The 21872-nt window shown below is 44.0% G+C and overlaps 1 protein-coding gene across 1 annotated transcript in view; it reads left to right on the top strand.

Moving 5' to 3' along the window:
* The window catches only part of Slc35f4 (solute carrier family 35 member F4), a 249927-nt gene extending 235810 nt beyond the window's left edge, over window positions 1-14117 (top strand). The window contains exons 5-8 of the mRNA XM_060382185.1: window positions 5348-5473; window positions 7312-7504; window positions 10802-10891; window positions 13679-14117. Coding sequence (XP_060238168.1) covers window positions 5348-5473; window positions 7312-7504; window positions 10802-10891; window positions 13679-13920 — 651 coding nt within the window. The 3' untranslated portion in view covers window positions 13921-14117. The remainder of the gene's footprint in view (window positions 1-5347; window positions 5474-7311; window positions 7505-10801; window positions 10892-13678) is intronic.
* The last annotated feature ends 7755 nt before the right edge of the window (window positions 14118-21872 follow it).

Below are 21872 nucleotides of genomic sequence, written 5' to 3'. Positions count from 1 at the left end.
TTAAAAAGTGCTGCTAGAGACCTTGGGATCTGTCACCAGTACCGAAGAAGCAAAGAACACAGCAGAACCCCTCTCTGACTGGGCATTTCCCTCCCTGTCCATGGTGCCTGTTAATTCTGACAAGAATTAGCTACCAGACTAGAAATTTAGAAACCTTTCTTTGATACCTTGATCCTCTCTTACATGTTGTCTCCTTATTTCATTTTTTCCATTTTCAAATTAGTGAAATGGAGACATTTTAGAAAATCGGTGGTTGTTGAACATCTGAACAGATCGCAACTTTTCTTAGCAGATAGACAGAGGGGATGAACTTATGTTCCTTCAGTATCTGTCCCTGTGACAACCACATTTCTTCCCCATTACGTTATTCCCAAGCAGCTAACATCACCAGTGGGGCTCTTTTGGAGACTTTCAAAGAGCCCTCAGCTAGAGAGCGGAAGGAGCGCCAACTCTTTCATTTCTTAATCTGTACTTTGAATTAAACTGAGCCCACAACGGCTCTAAAATGGGATGGGGGAGCAGAGCCACCACTGGAGTGTGCTAACCCTGAACACTCAGAGAAGATCCAAGATGACCTCATGTTCGCTTAGTATGTTCAGTTTACATCTGCTTTTTGTTACTGCTCATTCACACACAGTGCAAACTCACAGGGGCCTTCATGCTTCCCAGGGGCAGCAGCAGAGGACAGACAGTGGACTCATCCCCATTAGGCCCCTCTTGGAAGAACAAGCCTTATGAATGGAGCCAAGAAAGGAGAAAGCCAGGTTCTGATCATCGTCATATTTGATTCTCACAAGGACTACACCCTCAGTCACTGAGTCAAGGTGCACTGTGTCTGTCCACAGCTGTCAGTCCTTCTCTCTGGATCTCTTTCCCTCTTTCCAACCCAGGTCTTCTTAAGACCTCACTTTTAAGTGGATTTTATACAAATAAAATTAGTCATGGAGGGATTAGAAATTCAAGGGTCCGGTACCCTTAATGTTCTAAGAACTTCTTGCTTCTTCTTGATGGCGATAGGTCCCCACACCTCTTTTATTTCTCTTGTTCAATTTATGGTTCAGAATAAAAGAGATAGTTCTTTACATAATTTTAAATATAACATGCATAGAAGTTGAAAGGTTCTGTGATGCCTTGAAAATAGATCTACCTAAATCCACTCATACAGCTCTCAACGGCTGAGCTCTTAACTGTGCCTCAGTCTCAACCAGGGATATATAGCCTTGAACTTGAGGGTAATGATGGTCACCATGGTGGGTTAATACCTTTGCTCTAGGACTTCTTGATGGCTTTGGGGCTCAAGGACCCACTGTGAACCAGTGAAATTCTTCCATACTCATCTAGCTTCAAAAAGCAGAACTGGCCTCAAGGAAACATGTTAAGGTTCCAGTTCCTTAGAGGAACTTTGTAGCAGGAGTGTAGGAATGAGTTCCTCTCAATGTTTGGGCCCTAGCATGGATGATATTGCTAGGCAGAAAATAATTCTGGAAACCATTTGTGAATGGGAATCACAAAGAACGGGATAATACAGAAAGTATCAGATCCTCGTGGCTTTTGAAGGTTTGCACAGAAAAAGGAAAATAGAAAAATGCACAGAAACACAAACAGCCAAAATCCAGATGCTTCTCTAGACTACAATGGTTTTTTGAAAGGTAAAAGAAGCCTGATTCTCCTCTAGGACTACAAATGGTGTATAATAGGTCAAGCGTTTCGGCTTCAACAAGAGGCCCAAATGGTCCCCTAGCTCTCTACAAATTGCCCCTGAAAGTCAATGCCAAGAACTCTTGGAGAGACAGCTTGCAAAGGAAGGTAACTGGCTCAGAAGGTGTGTCATTTGGCTGGCGTGCTGGGAAATTGTGATGGCTGAATCCATTTTCTGGGGTGCTCACCTGAAGTAGCCACACCGGTGTAGGAGAGCAGAGAGCTTCGGAAGTTAAAAACGACAGGGCTGTCAGTTTTGTGGCTAGCCACAGTGGTGGCTAGCATTCTCACCAGATGAGACTAAGAGGATGCTGATGGCATGGCTTGTCTTAGGTGCTTGGAGTTGGTTAGGAAACTGAGCCTGGAATAATTTGTCAGAAGAACCATGCTTTCAGAAGTCAAACAGGTAACACTAGAGACTCCATTTGGGGGAGGGGGAGAGCAAAGAGGTTTTCATGGGAGGCAGAGTATCCCAGTTTTCTCTGGTGGTCACAACATTAATGGGCATGTAGGAGAGCTTGTTTAAGATTCAGGCTTCCTGAGGGTGAATCACTGTGCTAAGTAGCAACCTTCCATGTTTCCATTGACTAGAATGGCCAAGTCTTTGAGACTGAGTCTGAAAATGTGGCTTGGATCCCTACTTAGGGTATTTGCTATAGAAATGTTTCAAGTGTTTCCTCTTTGAAGTTCGAGCCAGTGGTGCCAAGCAGAGCTGGTCAGGGATGATCCGAACAATTGCTCCACACAGACTTTCCACTCAACGCATCCCTGCATGTTCCCAACAAGCTGAGACCCATTCCTCAACTCCAGCCGTATCCATCAGAAACACAGACTTTCTTAGAGTACACGGTGGAGAACTTATCTGTTTAGATTATTGTAAAGTTTAAGTCTAAATGTAGAAAACATTTACCTCTGTGCTAGGAATGTACTATATGTCTTATAAATCATTGCCTCTGCCATGGGGAAGGGTTTTCCTAATTCCTCATAATACTCAGATTTTCACGCTTTTGGAACTTAACTAAGTGTTATCTGGCTCCCTAATGAGAAAACCACTTCTCCCCATGCAAGCAATTGAAGCAGATACTGGTATAATTGGCATGTCAATTCAAATAGTTCAGGCGAATATTTTCACAAGCTCTTAAAGAGGCTCGTGATGGCTATAATTTCCAATTGCTATAAAATGATGTCATCTTTAGCCATCTTGAGAAAATTTACAGTAGAAATTTTTTCATGCACACTTATCTTTACTCCTGGTTAGTGCGGAAAGAAAAGATGGAGTTTTGGTTAGTTGGTTGGGTTGTTTGCTTGCTTTGCCTTTTGGCAGTAGTGTTTGTTTTTCTAGTTTCCTTCATCCAGAATTCCATGTAACACGCAATGACCTAAATACATGTATTATGTCATAAACACAACTACTCATGCTCAAGTTCATTAAGATTAACAGTGTTTTATTCACTGTTTGAAGTAGTTAAATAATTATTTGATTAGAAAAATAGAGCTGATGGTTGGCCAGTAAAATTTTTTTGAGTATTTTACTCTTCCAAGTTCAGTGTTCTGTGGGAACTCTCTTTCTGCATATGAACATTTTAGGTGGTGAAGACAATTTAAACACAAAATCAAGCCAGAACACAGTTGATCAATATGCCTTTTCACTTCTCAGAAATGAGACTGCCCAAAATGGTTATAGCCCCTATCTGAACAGGGGCTATATCCCTGACTAATCCCCAGTCAAAGCAAATTATTGCCTTCCAGAACTCTCCAGTACAGATAGCCCCTCATGGGGTTTACTTAGAAGCCTATTATTTTTTACTTGTGAAGTGTCCCTGGCACCTTCCAGTGTGTGTATTAAATACCACACACACACACACACACACACACACACACACACACACACACACACTGAGGCAAGTAATAACAAGAACGTGCACCTGGCAGTGCCAAGGAGTCAACATTTGCTCCTCTCCCTGGTAACTTGTTATGAAGGTATTCTATTTCTGCTGACACAAAGGGTCTGTTCCCAAGGGTTGCTGCTGGTTTCTGTAAAGGACAGTTAAATGAAGAGCCATTCTGACGCCCCCGTGTGCTTGCCGTTGATGGTCATTAGCAAAAGCGTCATTGGGTTATATACCATCAGAAGCACACGCTGAACTGCCCTCAAGTTTTCACTCACATTTCATTATCTTAAATAATGCAAAATGGACTGACACATCCCAGATGTGAAAAAGCAGCTTCGGAGGCATTGGCTTTGAAATACTCAGAACTGAATCTTCCTACATTTAAATTCTTTACAGATTCTCTTCTCAAATTTAAAGTCAGTGAGGTAATGTCATGTCCCCTATTGCAGGGTTCTTGTTTTGCTGTTTGCTGTTTGCTCTAACTTTGAAGTGTACATGGGCAGGAAAATTAATAAAACAGATGCAAGGCAACAGATCACTCAGAATGAACTCCTAAACATCCCAATGTCATACCATATCTCCTTACAGCAAATTGTTAGAACCCTGGTCGGATTATTGATATTTCTCTTTGTAAAGTTAAAGAATGCTACAGCAAAGTAGTAAAATAAAGGATAATCAAATGGAATTATCTTTCTGTGGTTTATCTTCTAAAAATGAATCAATTTGCATGTAAAAGTGTGGAGAAGAGGACTCACAGGACATTCCAAGTGACCATTGCAGATTTGGCTTGCTCCTGTATATGTTGCTGAAGGTCTTTCCATCATTCATCTAGGGATTTCCTCTCAGTTCTATCAAATTGCACCTCCCGCATCAAGTCTTGGTGAGGTGGACATATTCAGAAACGTGCATTGATCCAAGGAACTAAATAAATGTGTGCATAATTGTCTGAAAAATTCAATATAGATAAAAATGCTTAATGTGGCTTCCTGTTAAATCCATTTCACCAATGAAGACATTAATCTTAAGAAAGATGAACAAAACAAATTCAAAGTTTCTCGTCTTTAATCAGCACAGCTTTTTATAACCTATGCCTGTGGCATAAGCAGACTGGTTTCTTTTTTATACTGATCCTTCTTTTATAGTGTTGTTTAAACTTTTTATTTATTATTTATTAGTTTTCCTTCCCCCCTCCTACCTCAGTTTCCCTTCCCTTCTCTCCAACCTTTCCCTACTCCCCTCCCTTAGATCAACTCCTCCTCCTCCCCCTCCTCCTCCTTCTCCACTTCCTTCAGAAAAGATCAGGCCTCCGAGGGATATCAAGCAAACACAGTATATCAAGTTACAATAAAACTAGGCGTCATATTAAGGCTGGATGAGACAGGCCAATAGAAGGAAAAGGATCCCAAAAGCCAGCAAAAAGTCAAAGAGAGCCTCTGCTCCCACTGTTAGGAGCCCCACAATAACACCAAACCACACATTCATAATAGATATGAAGAGGACCCATACAGGCTCCCTGATTGCCCATTCAGCCTCTGTGAGCTCCTATGGGTCAGGTTAATTGATTCCGTGGGCTACATAGAAGCTAGACTGGGTTAAGGACATCACAAGAATACTGACCTTTCTTACATGTCAACATTGATGAGAGAGGAGGTAATTAGCCTTAAGGAAGTAGGTAGAGCTTTGATGGGGTTTAAACAGCTTGAGCTGGGATGTGAAAGCATAATTTTTTTCCTGTTTCTTTCCATTCTGCTTAACAGATAGTTGCTGCAATAATGGCAATTACCGGAATTGTCATGATGGCATACGCAGATAATTTCCACGCGGACTCCATCATAGGTGTGGCATTTGCCGTGGGCTCAGCCTCCACATCTGCACTGTATAAGGTATGTCTGTATCTTCCTCATAGCATAGGTTTAAGCAAAAAAATAAGGAAGTGCAATGAAAACTTTAGAAAAATACAGATGTGTTAAATGATAGTAAGTTAAATAAAGAGTAAATAATAGCCTCCCCCCACCCCTTGCTGTGTTGTGGGCATCTGACAGAAAATGTCACCCTGTTGTCTTTATGCCATGGATCCTTATTCTCCTAAGTGGAGGAGGGAACTGAAGCTTTGAAAGATTAATAACGCTCCAAGGATGTAGTGAGCTAAGGTTGCAACGCTGGCCTGGAGCCAACACTGACCCCAGTTATCAGGCAGTTGCAGCAAGAATGTAAAAGAAAGTGACTCCTCTTGGTTTTTTAATTTGAATAGATGGTGATAATTTAACTCCATGGAAGTATTAAAAATAATAACCTGTCATTTGAGAGTATGCTGTTTGCTACACTATAAAGAGACCACACTATAAAGAACCCAAACCATTAGCAAACCATTAGAGACTCTGTCCTCTGCTTTATGAACTTTGTGTACTTTCCCCCTGAATTCCCTGTCATCCAGGAAAATGTCACCAAGGTCACTGCACCTAACTTCAGAAGCAAGGACTCAGACAGCAAATCTAAAAGATTATTCTCCAAAAGCTCAGCTTCTTTAAAAGGCAACTTCCTGGTGGATCTAAAGGGCAATTCCAATTTCACCTCTCCTAGAGTTTCAATGAAATGAAAAGCATAGATGAAACAAGCTCTCTGGCAGACAAAAATAAACCCCCACTTCCCTCCTGGAGGTTTGCTTATTCATCACTGTTGTGGCACATGGGCACAAAGTCAAATACCATACTGACATATTTTGGGGGTGGGGGGGTCCATTGATTCTGTGTGACAAGCTTGACAAGAGTTCATGCATTTCCCATGAGTTTCCAACCCATTCTCCTGTGTGCTAACATGGTTGATGGGACCAAAGAACAGCAAGAGTAAGTCTCCTAAGTGGAAAAACGAATACACTAATGAAGTTAAAATTCAAGACAGTACTGGGAACTGCTGGGAAAGCAGGATGGCTGTTATAGAGAAAGAATTCTCCTGTCCAGATTATAGAATTCATTCATTCTAGGAAACAGTTGTCCACATGCACAAAATCATATCTGAATTCTAACTCCAGGCAGATACAATCTGCTACTGCATTTGGTCATATTTGTTAATGGATTAGCAAGGGTGGAAAAGGAAGTTAAGCATACAGACCAGGTCTGGCATCCCACTTCTGCCTGTCCTTTGAGTCTATGTCAGCTCTGCAGTTCTCCTTGTCACCTGCCTCTACACATGGCCTTATAATCCAGAGAAAGAAATTGTTTTAATTCAGAGAACAGCACATGCTTGGGAAGACATCTTCAGCTCAGGGAGGAGAGTGCTTACAAATCTAAGGCCTCAGTATCTGTCTTAATCTAATGACAAGCTGTCTGCCCACTTAGTTTTCAGAGTCCATCATAATAAGGATGCAATGAATCCCACAGTTGCAAGGAAGAATTAATTGGTGGCATCTCAACACTAGAAGATTTTTGTGGCCTCATATAATCTTATTTATCCTTCATGCTATGCCCATCTTGATGGTTGTGTTACCATCAAGTACCCCTAGAAATTTATCAAACAAGAAATTCACTTTATGACAGTCATTGTGCCATTGTGAACAATGTAGGGCCTTTTAATTCCTTGGCATCCCAGCCCATTTAGTAACACGGAGGTGCCAGGGCATGGAGACATGGAAACGAAGCTCTAGGCTGGTAAGTTTAATAGAATTCACCTTCCTCCTGCAGCAAAGACTCTCGGTCTGTGGCTGAAGAGTTTCTCTCCTTCCCAGGTTCTGTTCAAGATGTTTCTGGGAAGTGCCAACTTTGGTGAAGCTGCACACTTTGTCTCCACCTTGGGGTTCTTCAACTTGATCTTCATCTCCTTCACCCCCATCATCCTGTATTTCACCAAGGTGGAGCACTGGTCCTCTTTCGCAGCTCTGCCCTGGGGCTGTCTCTGTGGGATGGCTGGGCTATGGCTAGGTAAGTGGCCAGAACCTGTACCTGCCACTCTCTATATCACATAATCTTTCCCTTGATTATTCCCTTTGGTGTTCTTATGCTCCATGACCCAGATTACATTGGTTTTGATTAATGAATGCATGGAAGATTCTTGGTAGGCTCTTGCTTGATTATCTCAGAGCTATCCACAGTATGGATGCCATGAATTAAAGTGTCCAGTTGGAAGTTCAGGTCACTCTGCCCACCACTGGTGGTAGCCTCATCTAGACTTCATGATGTGGTATGAAACTTATTATGCTTCCTACCTGCATAGTGTAACAGGCAGAAGTGATCATGGATGATGCACGCAAGGGTTCAAAGTAGCCAGAGCACTGGGTTCAGCTGAGAGGAAAGTGAAGAAGAAAAGGGGATGGGGAGGAAAGGTAGGGGAGCAGAGGAGAGGGGAGCAGAGGGGAAGGGAAGAGCATCATTCGAGAGAGAGAAGCAGATCATGAAGAAGTTGGAAAGCCACACTGAGGGCCTGGGTTCAAAATCCACTTCATCTTGAAGCTGGAAGGGACAGGCTCACACCTACCTTTTAAGCAGCTCACTCTGCTGAGTGTGGAGAATGGGTTTGCACCAGGAGTCCCTACCAGGAGAGAAGAAACATGGCAGGTGCTGAGGTTGGTAGCCCTGGCTAAATAGACAGCCAGTTGAAGGTCAAATAAAGGTCATCTGGAGTATTTCTTTTAGGTGTCCTAGGAAAAGGACTCTTTTCTGTGTGTCTAACTGAGCTCCCTCTGACTTTTAAGCTGTTCACCTACTAGTACTTGATATAAGAAGAGTCTAAAATATAATGACCCCCTTTCTCCTTGCAAGCCATTGAAAGCAGCACACTCCAATTTCCAGTGCTTACTCTGAAGAAATCCAGCTTCATTCTGCTTTTTCCATACAGTGCCCAAGGTCAACCATGCTATTGCTCCACATCTTCCAGCCACACTCGTCTTGCAGAGCCACCACTGCCTTTCTCCTACCTTGTAAGCTAAGGTGACACTGGAAATAGTAGCAGCACTGCAGTTCCAAGAGAAAAATGTCTTGATTCTAGCAAGATCATTGATTAGCTCATCTTTTTTTCCATTCCAGCCTAGATCCCTCATGGAAGGTCCTTAAACTAAAAACATTCAAGAGAAGGATCAAGCATTAATTGTTGGTCCCTGGAGTTCTGCTTTCCAAGGCCAAAACCTTATGGTTATCATCTCTCATTGCCTCTAAGTTGAGTGGAAATCAATAACATGTTTGGAAGTTGGCAGTGTTGCCATAAGATCAAAGTATCCTAATTAAAAGCACTCAGATTATTTCCTGGCCAGAAACAATGTGGCCTGGGGACAAGCATAACCAAAATGTCACTTACTTTTGGTCACTCTGTGAACATGGAACTTGTGCCTTCTGTAAAGTAGCCCTCCACCAGTGAGAGTCATGGGCACATCTATAATGTAAGTCTTCTCAGGCTGGGCCACCTGGGGCAGTCAGACCCTGGATCCTCTAAGTAGCATGTTTCCACACTCCACAGGCATGCTGCCAACTGGCACTGCAGCTGCTCCACCAGGCCCACCAGTGCCTGGCAGAGCTCACCGTGCCAAAGCAGAGCCGTGACAAATTGAAGAGACAGCCTCTTTCCTGTACTATGTACTCCAGGGTTTTAGAATCCTCACAGCTTTGCTCCCGGTGTTTGTGTTTCCATCCCTCTTCTCCCTGGCAATCAGACATAATCTAGCTGGGCCAGTCTGAGTGGCAGAGCTAATGGACAAATACCAGCATGTGCTCTGAACTCCACGTCTCCTGCAGCTATGGCTGTGACCTGCCCTCCGGGGAGTTATTTTAGTCTGAATATGGGTCAGCCTCAAACATCCATCTGACATATCTGAACTGCATTTAAACTCGGGTTGGATCCACACATTGAATTAGAAATGCTTTCCCTTAGGTTATCAAAGAAGACTAAAGAACTAAGGAAAAATAGACAACCCATTCTCTGGAAACCACCTGGGCCTTGTTGAGTAAGGAAGCCTCAGATCTGCAACACCGTTGCCTTCACTCAGTCTGCCAAAATCCGGTGCCATTGAGAAAAGGACAGTGGAGGAATTCAGCAGAGCTTTGATGCATTTAGTAAACCCCTAACTTCTTGGATTCTCTCTGTTTGACTCCATGAGATTAAGGAAAGATTCAAGGTGCTGGAATGTGCATTCACATTGAGCCTGGCCACGATAAAGGAACACTTAGAAACTTAGGATCCCCTGTCTTGATGGCCAGTGCTGTCTGCTCATGAGGCTCCAGGGACAAACCCATTGCATCTAATCACCAGGCATGAATGACTCTGGATAACTACATTGGTGAAGCTAATTATAGATGACAACAAAAACAACAACAAAAACAAATGCACAGCATCCTTACTGAAATAATTCTAGAACCCTCTTTGAGTCTAGAATCTTCAGACACATGGGCAACATGCTTGCTTCAGCCGTGTTCATAGAGACCATCTCAGATTAAAGGACCTTTTGTACTTGTGAATACTCATCTCTAAACCTCTGAAAAGTTTAATTTAACCTGTTAAACTGATAGTCTATAATTTATAAGTCTTGGAAAAGTATAATTTTGTTAATCTTGGATAGGGTTAGATGATTACTTTAAGTAATGGTCTTTTAACTGAAAAAGTCCAAAAGTATTAATTAAAGAGCATCAGCTTACTCTGTGGACATGACCTCTGTTGATCTGTGCATAATCACTGTGGGAAAATGGATTCCAGGCTCCAGAGAATTGAGCCCATCCTTATTTGTCCATATGACCTTGAAAGAAAAGAGAAACACCCCCTCCACACACACACACACACACACACACACACACACACACACACGCGTGCGCGCAGGACCTGCTGTCCTTGAATAGACCTTATCTTAGTCAGTGGCACCAGAGCCTGTAAACTGCCCTATATTGTGACTTAAATAGCAAAGTAACAAAGACAGAAGTATCAAAGCTCAGTCAGTCCCCTGCTTTCAGCTTTGGCTAGCCCCAGACTGCCCTTCTGGCACTCACATGCGGTGTGGAAGATTGATGACTTCACCTCTTCCACACACCTCTGTCAGCCAGCTGGCAAGAGCTCAGGCAGAGTGGCAAAGGAGGACCAAAGAATTTAACTGATGCAAGCGAGCCATCCATGGTCCCAGCACCAAAATGAGAAGGTTAAGTGAACCTGCAGACCCTTGAGGAAGCACAGTTTGCAAAGGTGTTGGTTCTTGTATATTGACCGGTGTGCTCTCCCTCGTCCTGTACCCCCCTTCTTTACAGCCTTCAACATCCTGGTGAACGTTGGAGTAGTACTGACATACCCAATCCTCATCTCCATCGGGACAGTGCTCAGCGTCCCCGGAAATGCAGGTACTGGTATAGCGTGGCCCGCGTGTTTGCTCTAGGCTCTTACTTCTCACAATCAGAATTATGTCTCTTCCTTTGGAAGATGTTTTCTAAATATCAAGAGATGGCAGGCAATAAGAGTATGCAGCAGATTTGAAATCTGCAACCACAAAGGCACTTGTTTTCCTTGGTCGTGCTTTTAGAATTAAATACCAAATGTATCATTTGGGTTTCATGTGATTTCCCTGACAACCTAATTTCATGGTATTTTTAGAGGACGTCCTATGGAAACAAAAGGCATCGCAGCACAGGACTGTGAAGTCATCACTAATGAAAGCGCAGGCATTGAGCAGGGTGCTGGCTCCCCATCCGATGATCCTTGGGGAGCTGTGGAAAGCTTCTTGGGAGGTGGACCTGAGCAGGTGGCCCTTCAGGAAAAGCAATTTGTCCCACTTCAAGGACAAGAGAAAAAGCTATTAATATTTTTCTAGCAAGTTTCTAGTAAAACTAGCCACAGAAATTAGTTCTCTGAGTGATGTTTCCTTCATATCGAATTTAACATTCTGGATTCTTAAGTCATCTTGTTTTGTCTTCAGAACAATTAGGCAGTGTTTAAGCACTTACTATGCGATCAGGGCTGTGTACAAGAAAGAAAAGAAATTACATTGGTGTTTCTTTAAGGAATTTACAGTGGCTGCTGGTGGTGGCACATGCCTTTAATCCCAGCACTTAGGGAGGCAGAGGCAGGCGGATCTCTATGATTTCTAGGCCACCTGGTCTACAAAGTGAGCCTATGACAGCCAAGGCTACACAGAGAAATTCTGTCTTGAAAAAAGCCAAAAGAGAGAGAGAGAGAGAAAGAAAGAAAGAAAGAAAGAAAGAAAGAAAGAAAGAAAGAAAGAAAGAAAGAAAGAAAGAAAGAAAGAAAGAAAGAAATGCATTTATTTCTTTCTTAGAGATGAATTTGGAAAAGATAGTAGGTATACACAAAACAGCTAGGGCCTTTACAAAGAAGTTTATTATTGGGTGCAAAATTGTGTGAGCTAGCTGGAGGGATGGCTCAGCGGTTTAAGAGCACTGACCTCTCTTCCAGAGGATCTGGGTTCAACTCCCAGTACCCACATGGCAATTTAAAACTGTCTGTAACTCCAAGATCTGTCACCCTTACACAGATATACATACAGGCCAAAACAATGCACATAAAGGTAAAAATAAATTTTAAAAAATTGTGTGATCTAGACTCCAAAAGCTATAAGATGCTCAGAGGAAAACAAACTCAGAGAGAAGTGGAGTTGTCAAGTAAGTTCATTTCTTCATCCATGGATTCATTTGTTCAACAAATGACTTCTGTCGACTAAGCATATATCAGGAACCCTGCTAGCACTGGTGACAGATCCTGGATAAGACAGTTTCCACCCATAGGACCATGAAAGTAGCACAGAGTGGGGAACCAGAGGAACTGGATAATTCTAACACAGGGAAACAATTGCTTTTGGATGCAGGCACAGAATGCTGCTGAGAGCTCATACGTGTGGCATTCTCTAAAGCGTTATGACTGGAAGCCCTTTGGGCATCACTCTGAAGAACAGTTTAGCTGAATGAAATGGGATGCAAGGAGGGAAAAGGATCTTGTGTGGGGTGGGGTCAGAGCACATTGTGAGTGTACCAATTCACTTCATAAAGTTGTTCATTTTAGGTTACATGAATTTCTCCTCAATAAACCCTGAAAACAGACAGTACTTATAAAAGGCCAAGAAAAGAGCAAGTAGAGTCTTTCAGAGGCCCTCTGTGCAGGCTCCTGTCCTGTTCCCTGTTTTCTCCCTCTTCCTGGGTTATTTCCAGATTGTGGCTATTACGAATAAAGCTGCTATGAACATGATTGAGCAAAAGTCCTTGTTATGTACTTGAGCATATATGCCTAGGAGTGGTATAGCTGCATATCAAAGCAGATGCTGAGACTCATAGCCAAACTTTGGGCAGAGTGCAGGGAATCTTACGAAAGAAAGGAAGAGATAGAAAGGCCTGGAGGAGACAGGAGCTCCACAAGGAGAGCAACAGAACCAAAAACTCTGGGCAAAGGGGTCTTTTCTGAGACTGATACTCCAACCAAGGACCACACATGGAGATAACCTAGAACCCCTGCACAGATGTAGCCCATGGCAGATCAGTCTCCAAGTGGGTTCCCTAGCGATGGGAACAGGGACTGTCTCTGACATGAACTCAGTGGCTGGCCCTTTGATCACCTCCCCCTGAGGGAAGAGCAGCTTACCAAGCCACAGAGGAAGACAATGCAGCTGGTCCTGATGAGACCTGATAGGCTAGGGTCAGAGGGAAGGGGAGGAGGACCTCCCCTACCAGTGGACTTAGGGAGGGGCATGGGAGGAGATGAAGGAGAGAGTGTGGGATTGGGGGGTGATGAGGGAGGGCGCTACAGCTGGGATACAAAGTGAATAAACTGTAATTAATAAAAATAAATAAATTTTAAAAGAACTTAAAAAAAAGAAAAGAACAGGTTTGAGTCATTAAAAACAAAACAGCAGCGGTCCAGTACTACTGAAGACTGGTGAAAGCATACTTCCCTGGGAAAGTAAGGGTTAGAGAGAAAACTGAAGAGGTCCTGAAGTTCAGGTGCATGAACTCTGAGCTGAGCCTGGAAGGACAAGTGTGATATACGGAGAAGAAAAAGAAGGGGACATAGATGGTGATGGAGAATGATTACGGTGTTTGGAAGGCTTGAGATACAGTCCTGGCTTTCAGAAAGGCTCATTAACAACCACAGGGTTTGACTGGTGTGATATTTTCCTTCCCTAGCTGTGGATCTCCTGAAGCAGGAGGTAATATTCAATGTGGTCCGCCTGGCTGCCACCATCATTATCTGTATCGGATTTCTCCTGATGCTGCTGCCCGAGGAGTGGGATGAAATCACTCTAAGATTCATCAACAGCCTGAAGGAGAAGAAGAGCGAGGAGCACGTGGAGGACCTGACAGATGTCAGTGTACACCTGCGGAGCAGAAGCAGGGCCAACGGGACAGTGTCCATACCGCTGGCTTAAAAAGAAAATGACCTTTGGATGCACCTGTGTGTATATTCTGTGAATATAAATTTTCTCACTACCTGTACATCAAATGAAAGTATCAATGCTGAATTTGAATAAACGATATGTGAAATATTGCCAACAATAAAAGTTTACATTTATATGCATATCAAGGAACTGATGTAAATAATCATAATAAAATTTTTATTAAAATGTACTTTCTTTGTTTTACTTATTCTGTTTGGAAGGAGAACTCTCCACAATTCACATGGGTTCCTAAAATAAGATATTTGGTTAAATCATAAGCTTTTTCATCTTTTTCTTAAGTGTAACTGAAACCTTTTTCATTAAGAATTATTTGTCTTGATGCCCTATTAGGTAGAGTCTTTCAGAGGCCCTCTGTGGTAGGCTCCTGTCCTGTTCCCTGTTTTCTCCCTCGTCTGATGTCTGTCTCATTTGCCTTTATTAATGAAGATTGGTTGCTCAAACATGTTCATAGTAGCTCCATTTGCAATAGCCAGAAGCTGGAAACAACACAGATGTCATAGCCAAACTTTGGGCAGAGTGCAGGGAATCTTATGAAAGAACAGGGAGATAGAAATACCTGGAGGGAACAGAAGCTTCTCAAGGAGAGCAATAGAACCAAAAGATCTGGGCATGGGGGTCTTTTCTGAGACTGACACTCCAAACAAGGACCATGCATGGAGATAACCTAGAACCCGTCCACAGAGGTAGACCATGCCAGGTCAGTGTCCAAGAGGGTTCCACAATAATAGGACCAGGGACCATCTCTGACATGAACTCAGTGGCTGGCTCTTTGATCACCTCCACCTGAGGGGGGAGCAGCCTTACCAGGCCACAGAGGAAGACAAAGAAGCCAATCCTGATGAGACCTGATAGACTAGAGTCAGATGGAAGGGGAGGAGAACCAACCCTATCACTGGACTGGGGGAGGGGCATAGGAGAAGAAGGAGGAGGGAGGATGGGATTGGGAGGGGAGGGGTCTACAGCTGGGATACAAAGTGAATAAACTGTAATTAATAAAAATAAAAAAAAGAATTAGTTGTCAAATTGGAAAACCTATAAAAATAATATGTATTTTATATTTACTCCAGCCTTGAATCTGAAATATGAAAGCTAGGAAGTCATGAAACAAACACCAACAGAGTCCTTCTGTGCATAGGATTACACTGGGAGTGATGAAGATGGAAAGACAAAAAAGACCCAGATGAACTGTCAACATGCTTCAGGTAACACCCTGCCTGATATCTTCATGAGAGACATCATGCAATGGTGATGTGGGATAGAGAGGACCTCAGACATCTCTAAGTTCCCTCGCCACCAAGTTCCCTGAAAGAATGTTCTGTGTTTTATGGCATTTCATCTTGTACTCCTGTTCTGTTTCCTTTCCCCATTAACCTTCACCCTCTGCTCACATCGTTATTTTAGAGGTGCCTTCTGTCGAATCACTAATGACTTAACAATACTTTAACATGCTAACAATCATATCAACCCTTTCAACTCTGAACTTACTTAGAAGCAGCTGATATGGTGATCATCTACCCACAATCTGCTAAAATAGTCTCACCCACCACCACCTCCTGATTCTCCTTCTGCTTTCCTCTTCCTAGGATGGTCCCATTGCACACTTCTTGACTGTCACAGAATCTCTCTTCACTCTCTCAACTGTTCCCATGGTGTCAACTGTTTCCGACATGTTGGTGACTTCAAAATTACTCCTCCTGCAAGCCAAGTTTGTACATTGAGCTTTAGAACTTATATTAGAATCACTTTATCGGATCACTTGGCTACCTCAAATGTAGCAAAAGCAAAGTAAAATTAAACACTCTTCCCCAGACTTAGCCCTCTCTGTTTCCAGGCTAGGTTAATAAGATCATCCTTTCCTAGCTACCCAAGCCAGGGAGCAGCCTTCATGTCTGCCTGTTCTCTTCCCTGATATCTAACTTGGAGCCTTGCCTCTGTGATCCTTGTAGAGTGACTTGCTACTGTAAATTTGATTCTATTTCTACATAATTGTTTTAAGGGCATCTCACTGTCCACAAAATCAAATCTATATACCTTGACATGTCCTCCAAAGCACATTATTGACTGCCCATAGCTAGCTTTTATGACAGGAATTCCTACTAAAACTTTATGTGTTAATGAACACTATCTATATCTTCCATACAGACTAGGATGTTCTGTGATGCTGGAAATTGTATTTGTCTAGGTTTTCTCTATTTATGGGATGATGTATGTAGTCTATCACACTGTCTGAGACAGTAGCAACAAGTTGCCTTTAAGCACCTTAAATGGGGAAGCTATCTTTTCCATTTCGTTCATTTGCAATGCGTTTCCCATTTGGCTACCATACTGGAATCTAAGTAGAGAGCCTACTCCTGCCCCACTGCCCTATAGTTCCCTGGACACTTGACACTTAAGGGGAGCAGGGGCTGTCTCTGACATGGACTCAGTTGCCAGCTCTTTTATTACATCCCACTTGGGGGGAGGGAGCAGCCTTGCCAGGCCACAGAGGAAGAGGATGCAGCCAGTCCTGATGAGACCTGATAGGCTAGAGTCAGTAGGGGAGGAGGACCACCTTATCAGTTGCCTAGGGGAGGAGCATAAGGGAAGAAGAGGCAGGGAGGGAGGGCAGGACTGGGAGGAGATAAGGGAGGGGGCTACAGCCAGATACAAAGTGCGTAAATCGTAATAAATAAATAGTTTTAAAAAGATTATTCAGTTAAGCCATATTGTCTTTCTTGTTCTCTCTCTCTCTCTTTCTCTCTCTCTCTGCATGAATCAATGTTAACTTAGACTTTCTCATATTACCTACGGCTATTTTCCTAGGAGTCTTTTCTTATCCCCTCGTCTAAATAATGTAATGATTTACTTAGCCCCGATATATCACTGAGTGCCCACTGCGTTAGTCAGCTCTCTCTCTTTTGTTGTGACAAAATATCTGACAGAATCAACTTACAAGTAAGAAAGGTTTATTCCACTTGCTGCTCCAGAGTCTCAGTCCGCAGACATTTGGACCTGTTGCCTTGGGCCTCTGATGGATAGCATGGTGGCGGGAACATGTGGGGAGGAGACTGCTCACCTCGCAATAGGAAGTAGCACGGAAGAGTCCAGAACTCCAATATCCCTTCAAAGTCATACCTCAGTGACCTAACATTCTCCCACTAGTCCCAACCCCCAAGGGTTTCACTGTCTCTCAATAGCCCCACAATCCGGAGACCATCAATCTCTGGGAAACACCTACGCAAATGCTAGCCCTGTCTATCATTGTTGCCAGCCTAGTGTTTTGAGTTTCCAGTAGACCATGAGCTTTTCTGAGCAGATCTGTGTGGCAGTCCTGGTTCTAGTTCTTACAGGCAGCCCATAGGAGAATGCACACCCACAGTTCTGTGCTTGGATATCCCCATGCCTGAACTATATAAGATCAGCCTTAGTGAGGGAAGGCATTGCCACAGATGAGGCTGGTTGAGTTAGTAACTGAAAGAAGTCAGATGCATGAGAGCCTCCTTCATTCTGTGCAAGCATGCTGGACTGATTAAAGGGACTTTGACCCTGAGAAGCTGGTTCTGGTGTCTAACCCTCAAGATACTCCATGCTTCATTGGAGATTTAGGACAATTAAAACAAGCATTTATGGTCTCTGTTCTCCTCTTCTTCTTCTTCTTCCTCCTCCTCTTCTTCCTCCTCCTCCTGCCTCTTCTCCTCCTCCTCATCTTCCTCCTTCTCCTTCTTCCCCACTTACCCTCCTCTTTAAGTTTCCTGAAAGCATAAATGAGGCAATCCCAGGCAAGAAAGAGGAACTCAGAGGGCCTAGCATCATAATAAAAGCTTGAATGCACCAAACTTTTGATTTCTCTATTCCTTTTAGAAGAGTCACTGCCAGCATACTGGCATAACTAAATGACATGACATTAACTCAGCAAACATTTTAAGCTCCAAGACATGTTTTAAGCTTCTTGGAAAATGGCACAAAGGAAATGTAATGTTCTTAGTAAATTGAATTATTTTGTTATCTATGTACAGTTACTTTTGGCTATTTAAATGCCATATTGGTACAAGCATTACTGTTGCCTCATTAAATTACTGTTAAATTGCAGTAATCACTGACTAACCCTCTAAGCTTGCATTACATACATGACATTTTAAATTGCATTTTGACATCTTTAAGCAATGAGTTGTTTTTGCTCTTTTGCGTGGTTCATTTCGAGAAATAGAATCCTCTATCTTAGAAAGCACTCATTCAATGTACGGTGGGCCTTTATAACTAACTTAGCTAATATGGATCCCCGTAACTAACTCAGCCTATGTGAAGATAATCTTGCTACTGTGTTATTCACTATTTTAGTCACTCAAACATTATTGTTACTTGAAATTGTTTGTTTGGTTTTTTTTTTTATGTGAGATTGCTATCAACTGGTCCCTGTGTAAATCTTGGGCAGCATTGTAGATTGGGGATCTTTGTAATCTTAAAAATATTCCATGTCTTGTGGAAAGAGGGGTGGATACACAGATGTGCAAGAAAGAGGCTGTGTTGCAGGAATCCAGTTACCTTTGGAGTAAGTTGTTGTGCTGAGGGCTAAAGCAATAGCTTCAAACTTTATTTAGATGCCCCTCAGGGTTATAAATCCTGTGCCACCCCAGCCTTGCCTTTGATTGAGGTGCCTATAAGGAAGAACAATGCCTCTCCTTGTTGCCTCTCATGGTCATCGTGAGAGTCAAAGGCAATGCTTTCCTCCAGTCACTGAGCAGATAGCGCTGTGTCTGTGCTGTGCCTTGACGAGCCAGCTGCAGCTAGATCTTGGAGGACACTAGAGGGAGTAAGACTGCTCCCTGCTCGGTGGTCAAAAGCACCTTGATGAGCTCTTTGTGGAAACACTGTTCACTTCCAGAGTCCCAGAGGCAACGGCCTCTACGAGTTACTGAGCAGCCAGTATAGCTCAGGAACAAGGGTACCCATGTGTAAACACGATGTGCATTTCTTAGATGACTCTGACAAAGGGTAGCCTCTCCTGGCCCTCACCTTCAAAGTCAACAAAATAAGACAGGATTGATTGTCATCTGAGATTACTGAAAACTTAAAAGCATGTCTTAACAGGGTGCCAGAGTCATAAGCAACAACTCTGAGAGGACTCGTCTGCCTCCTTCAGGTCCTTGTCTAGGCCTTTGCACACAGCTTTGCTCCCAGGCACGTCCTTCGACTATGGGGCTCGTGGCACAGTGCCCTCACAAAGCCACATAGCCTGGTTCTGGGCAGAGAATTTCACCCAAAATAAACCAGAGAGACAAAAGAAGGCTGGCATGGGCAAAGTTGGAAGAAGCAGACCAGGCTCCTGCCGCATCCATGCCTGGTCCCCCCAGCACTTTGAGTCATAGCGTTCATGCCCAGCCAATGGAACTAATTGCCTGACAAAAAGACAGACTAGCAGCCTCGGCTCTGAAATTAAAATCACTTCAACCACGTCCCGATCTCTTCACAAACAGATTATAGGCGAATCAATTTTGCTCATCCAGGGTTTGCATGCCTGTTAATTTCTTGCAGGCGCTTTGTCAAGGTCCAGAGGACAAATGACTGGGAGAAGGACAGTATCTGAGATAAAGGAAGAAATGTTATAACCAGCAGGGCATTAGAACACCCTGATAGTGAAGTACAAATCCTCTTCCCTGCTGATCCATAAACCCCTGTCACATACACAAAAGGTGTCTGATTTGGGTCCTGAGGTGTATCTCTGGCAAGTAAAACAAGAAGGCTCTATTAACTGTGGGTCCTTTTGTTTTCTTGAATTTTCTCCTCAATCCCTGTGGCAACCGGAAGTGAAATAAAAAGAGAGAGAGCTCTTCGTGGAGTAGGATGTTAGTACCAAGAGCCCAAAGACAGAGAGCATATTTTAATGGTGGTTGGCAGCATGAATCCATGTGTGTGCCCCCAGAACGAAGGCAACTTGCTGGACACAAGAACTCTGGATCGTCCTGGGGTCTGAGGAAGTATAAGACCAAGGATCATTCACCTAGCTCTAGGGACAGACTTTAGCAGACTAAGAACCCTGGCAAGATTTTCAAAATAGCATAAATTTAGTTGTTTTATTCTGGAAGAATAAATTCAGAGACCTCTGCGGATCTGAAGGCTCATGGTCCTACACATTAGGCACTAACTAGCCACATATGCATCTCGAAATGCACCGAGTACCAACTGAAATGTTATGTCAAACACATTGGGTTTGGAAGACTTTGTGTTTCTTCAAAAGAGAATGTAAACTGTTTCATATTAGCTTTATACCCATAGATATTTGAGAGCAATTTATATACATATATGTTGGGTTAAATAAAATGTATTTTGAAAGCGATGTCATCCGTGTATTTTTACTTTTATTTTTATAGTTAGGTAATGAGGATTGGATCCAGAACCTCACACATGCTGGGCAAGTGCTCTGCCACTGACCTACACCACCACTGAGCTACACCACCACTGAGCTACACTACCACTGAGCTACACCCCCTCCCCATTTCTTTTGTTGATGGCAGCAACTAGAAATTCTCAAGTCACAGAGACTCACATCTGTAGCTTACATTATATTCCTGTTGGTGGACACTACTCTACCAGGTTAAGAATCATTTACTCCAAGGATGTATTATAACAGTCATCTAGGCGATTGCAATGAAATACCTGCGCTTAAGAAACAGCATGTGAAAGCACCCCACTCCCACCCCACACACCCAGCAATGGGCAAAAAGACAGCTTGCTGGTGGTGGTGTTCTTATGTCAGGGCAGAGCAGACAGCATTCATCCTAGCTTGATGCCTACATTGGTGGCCAAAGCCATCTTATGCCCAGGACCCAAATATCAAATCAAATCAAATCCAGACAACGCAGGAGGAGGAAGACAGAGACCTGTGGGCCACCATGCCATCCACAAACCTGCACTCCTGCGCGTGGCTCAAGAGGGCCATAGTCACACCAGACAGGCAGCACTAATGGAGGATACCACCCAGTGGGCCACCAGCAGTGTGGCCAGCCTGCAGTGGAAGCCGCCTCAGTGTACGAGTGTGAATTGGCCAGACGGGAGAGAAAGAGACGTGGAGCAGCTTGAGCATGGTAAAGAGAAGTGGAACTGTAGACTCGGGCGGGGGGAGGAGGGGAGCCTGTTGTGAGTGGCCAGCTCCGCCACCTGGGGCCACGGTGAGATCCCAGCCCGAACCGCCCAAGGGCCATATCTGAGTTCACGGCTACACAGTGGCAGGGGTCAACACACTAAAGAACATGGGGATGTCCCTGGCCTAGGCAGCCAGTGGAGACAACATGGATGTTCAGGTTGTGCATTACTGGCACTCGGGAGAGCTGACTCCACCTCTCACCAGCAGCAGCACTCGGGAGAGTGGGCCCTGCCTCTCACCCAGGCAGCACAGTGGAGCTGGTCCTGGAAGCAGGGGTATGGTGAGCCAGTCCTGAGGGCACGAATGTGGGAGAGCTGACCCTGCCACTTGTCTGCATGAGGTGACACAGGAGCAAAGGTGATGCCATCCTCTCTGTGCCTCACCACATATGACAGTTGGGAAAGGTGCCCACAGGGCTATGAACTTGGGAAAGCTAGCCATGGCCCCACCAGCTGCAGCACTTGGAAGAGCCGGTCCTCAACTGGACAGCACAGCAGAGCGAACCCTGGTGTCCTGAGAAGGGTTGGGGGTCAGGTGAGCCTGCCCTAAGGGTAAGAAGCCTCAAGAGAGCAGGCCCTGCCCCACCTCTCCTCTGCTGTGAGGTAACTGGGTTTGGGGGTGATGCCTTGCCCACTTCACGCCTTACCACCTGCAGAGCTGGCCCTGGGGTCATGAGAGTGAGGGAGCTGGCCCTGCTCTTCCTCAGCTGCAGCATATGGAAAGGCAGGCCCTGCACCTGCCTGGGCAGCAGAGTAGTCCTTGATGTGGTTGAGGATGGGGGTGAGCCAGCCCCTAGCCTGAG

The sequence above is a fragment of the Meriones unguiculatus genome, chromosome 4 (genome assembly GCF_030254825.1).
Source record: "Meriones unguiculatus strain TT.TT164.6M chromosome 4, Bangor_MerUng_6.1, whole genome shotgun sequence".
Taxonomy (NCBI): domain Eukaryota; kingdom Metazoa; phylum Chordata; class Mammalia; order Rodentia; family Muridae; genus Meriones; species Meriones unguiculatus.
Note: the sequence above shows the minus strand (reverse complement) of the source record. Positions and strands in the feature narration are given on the sequence as shown.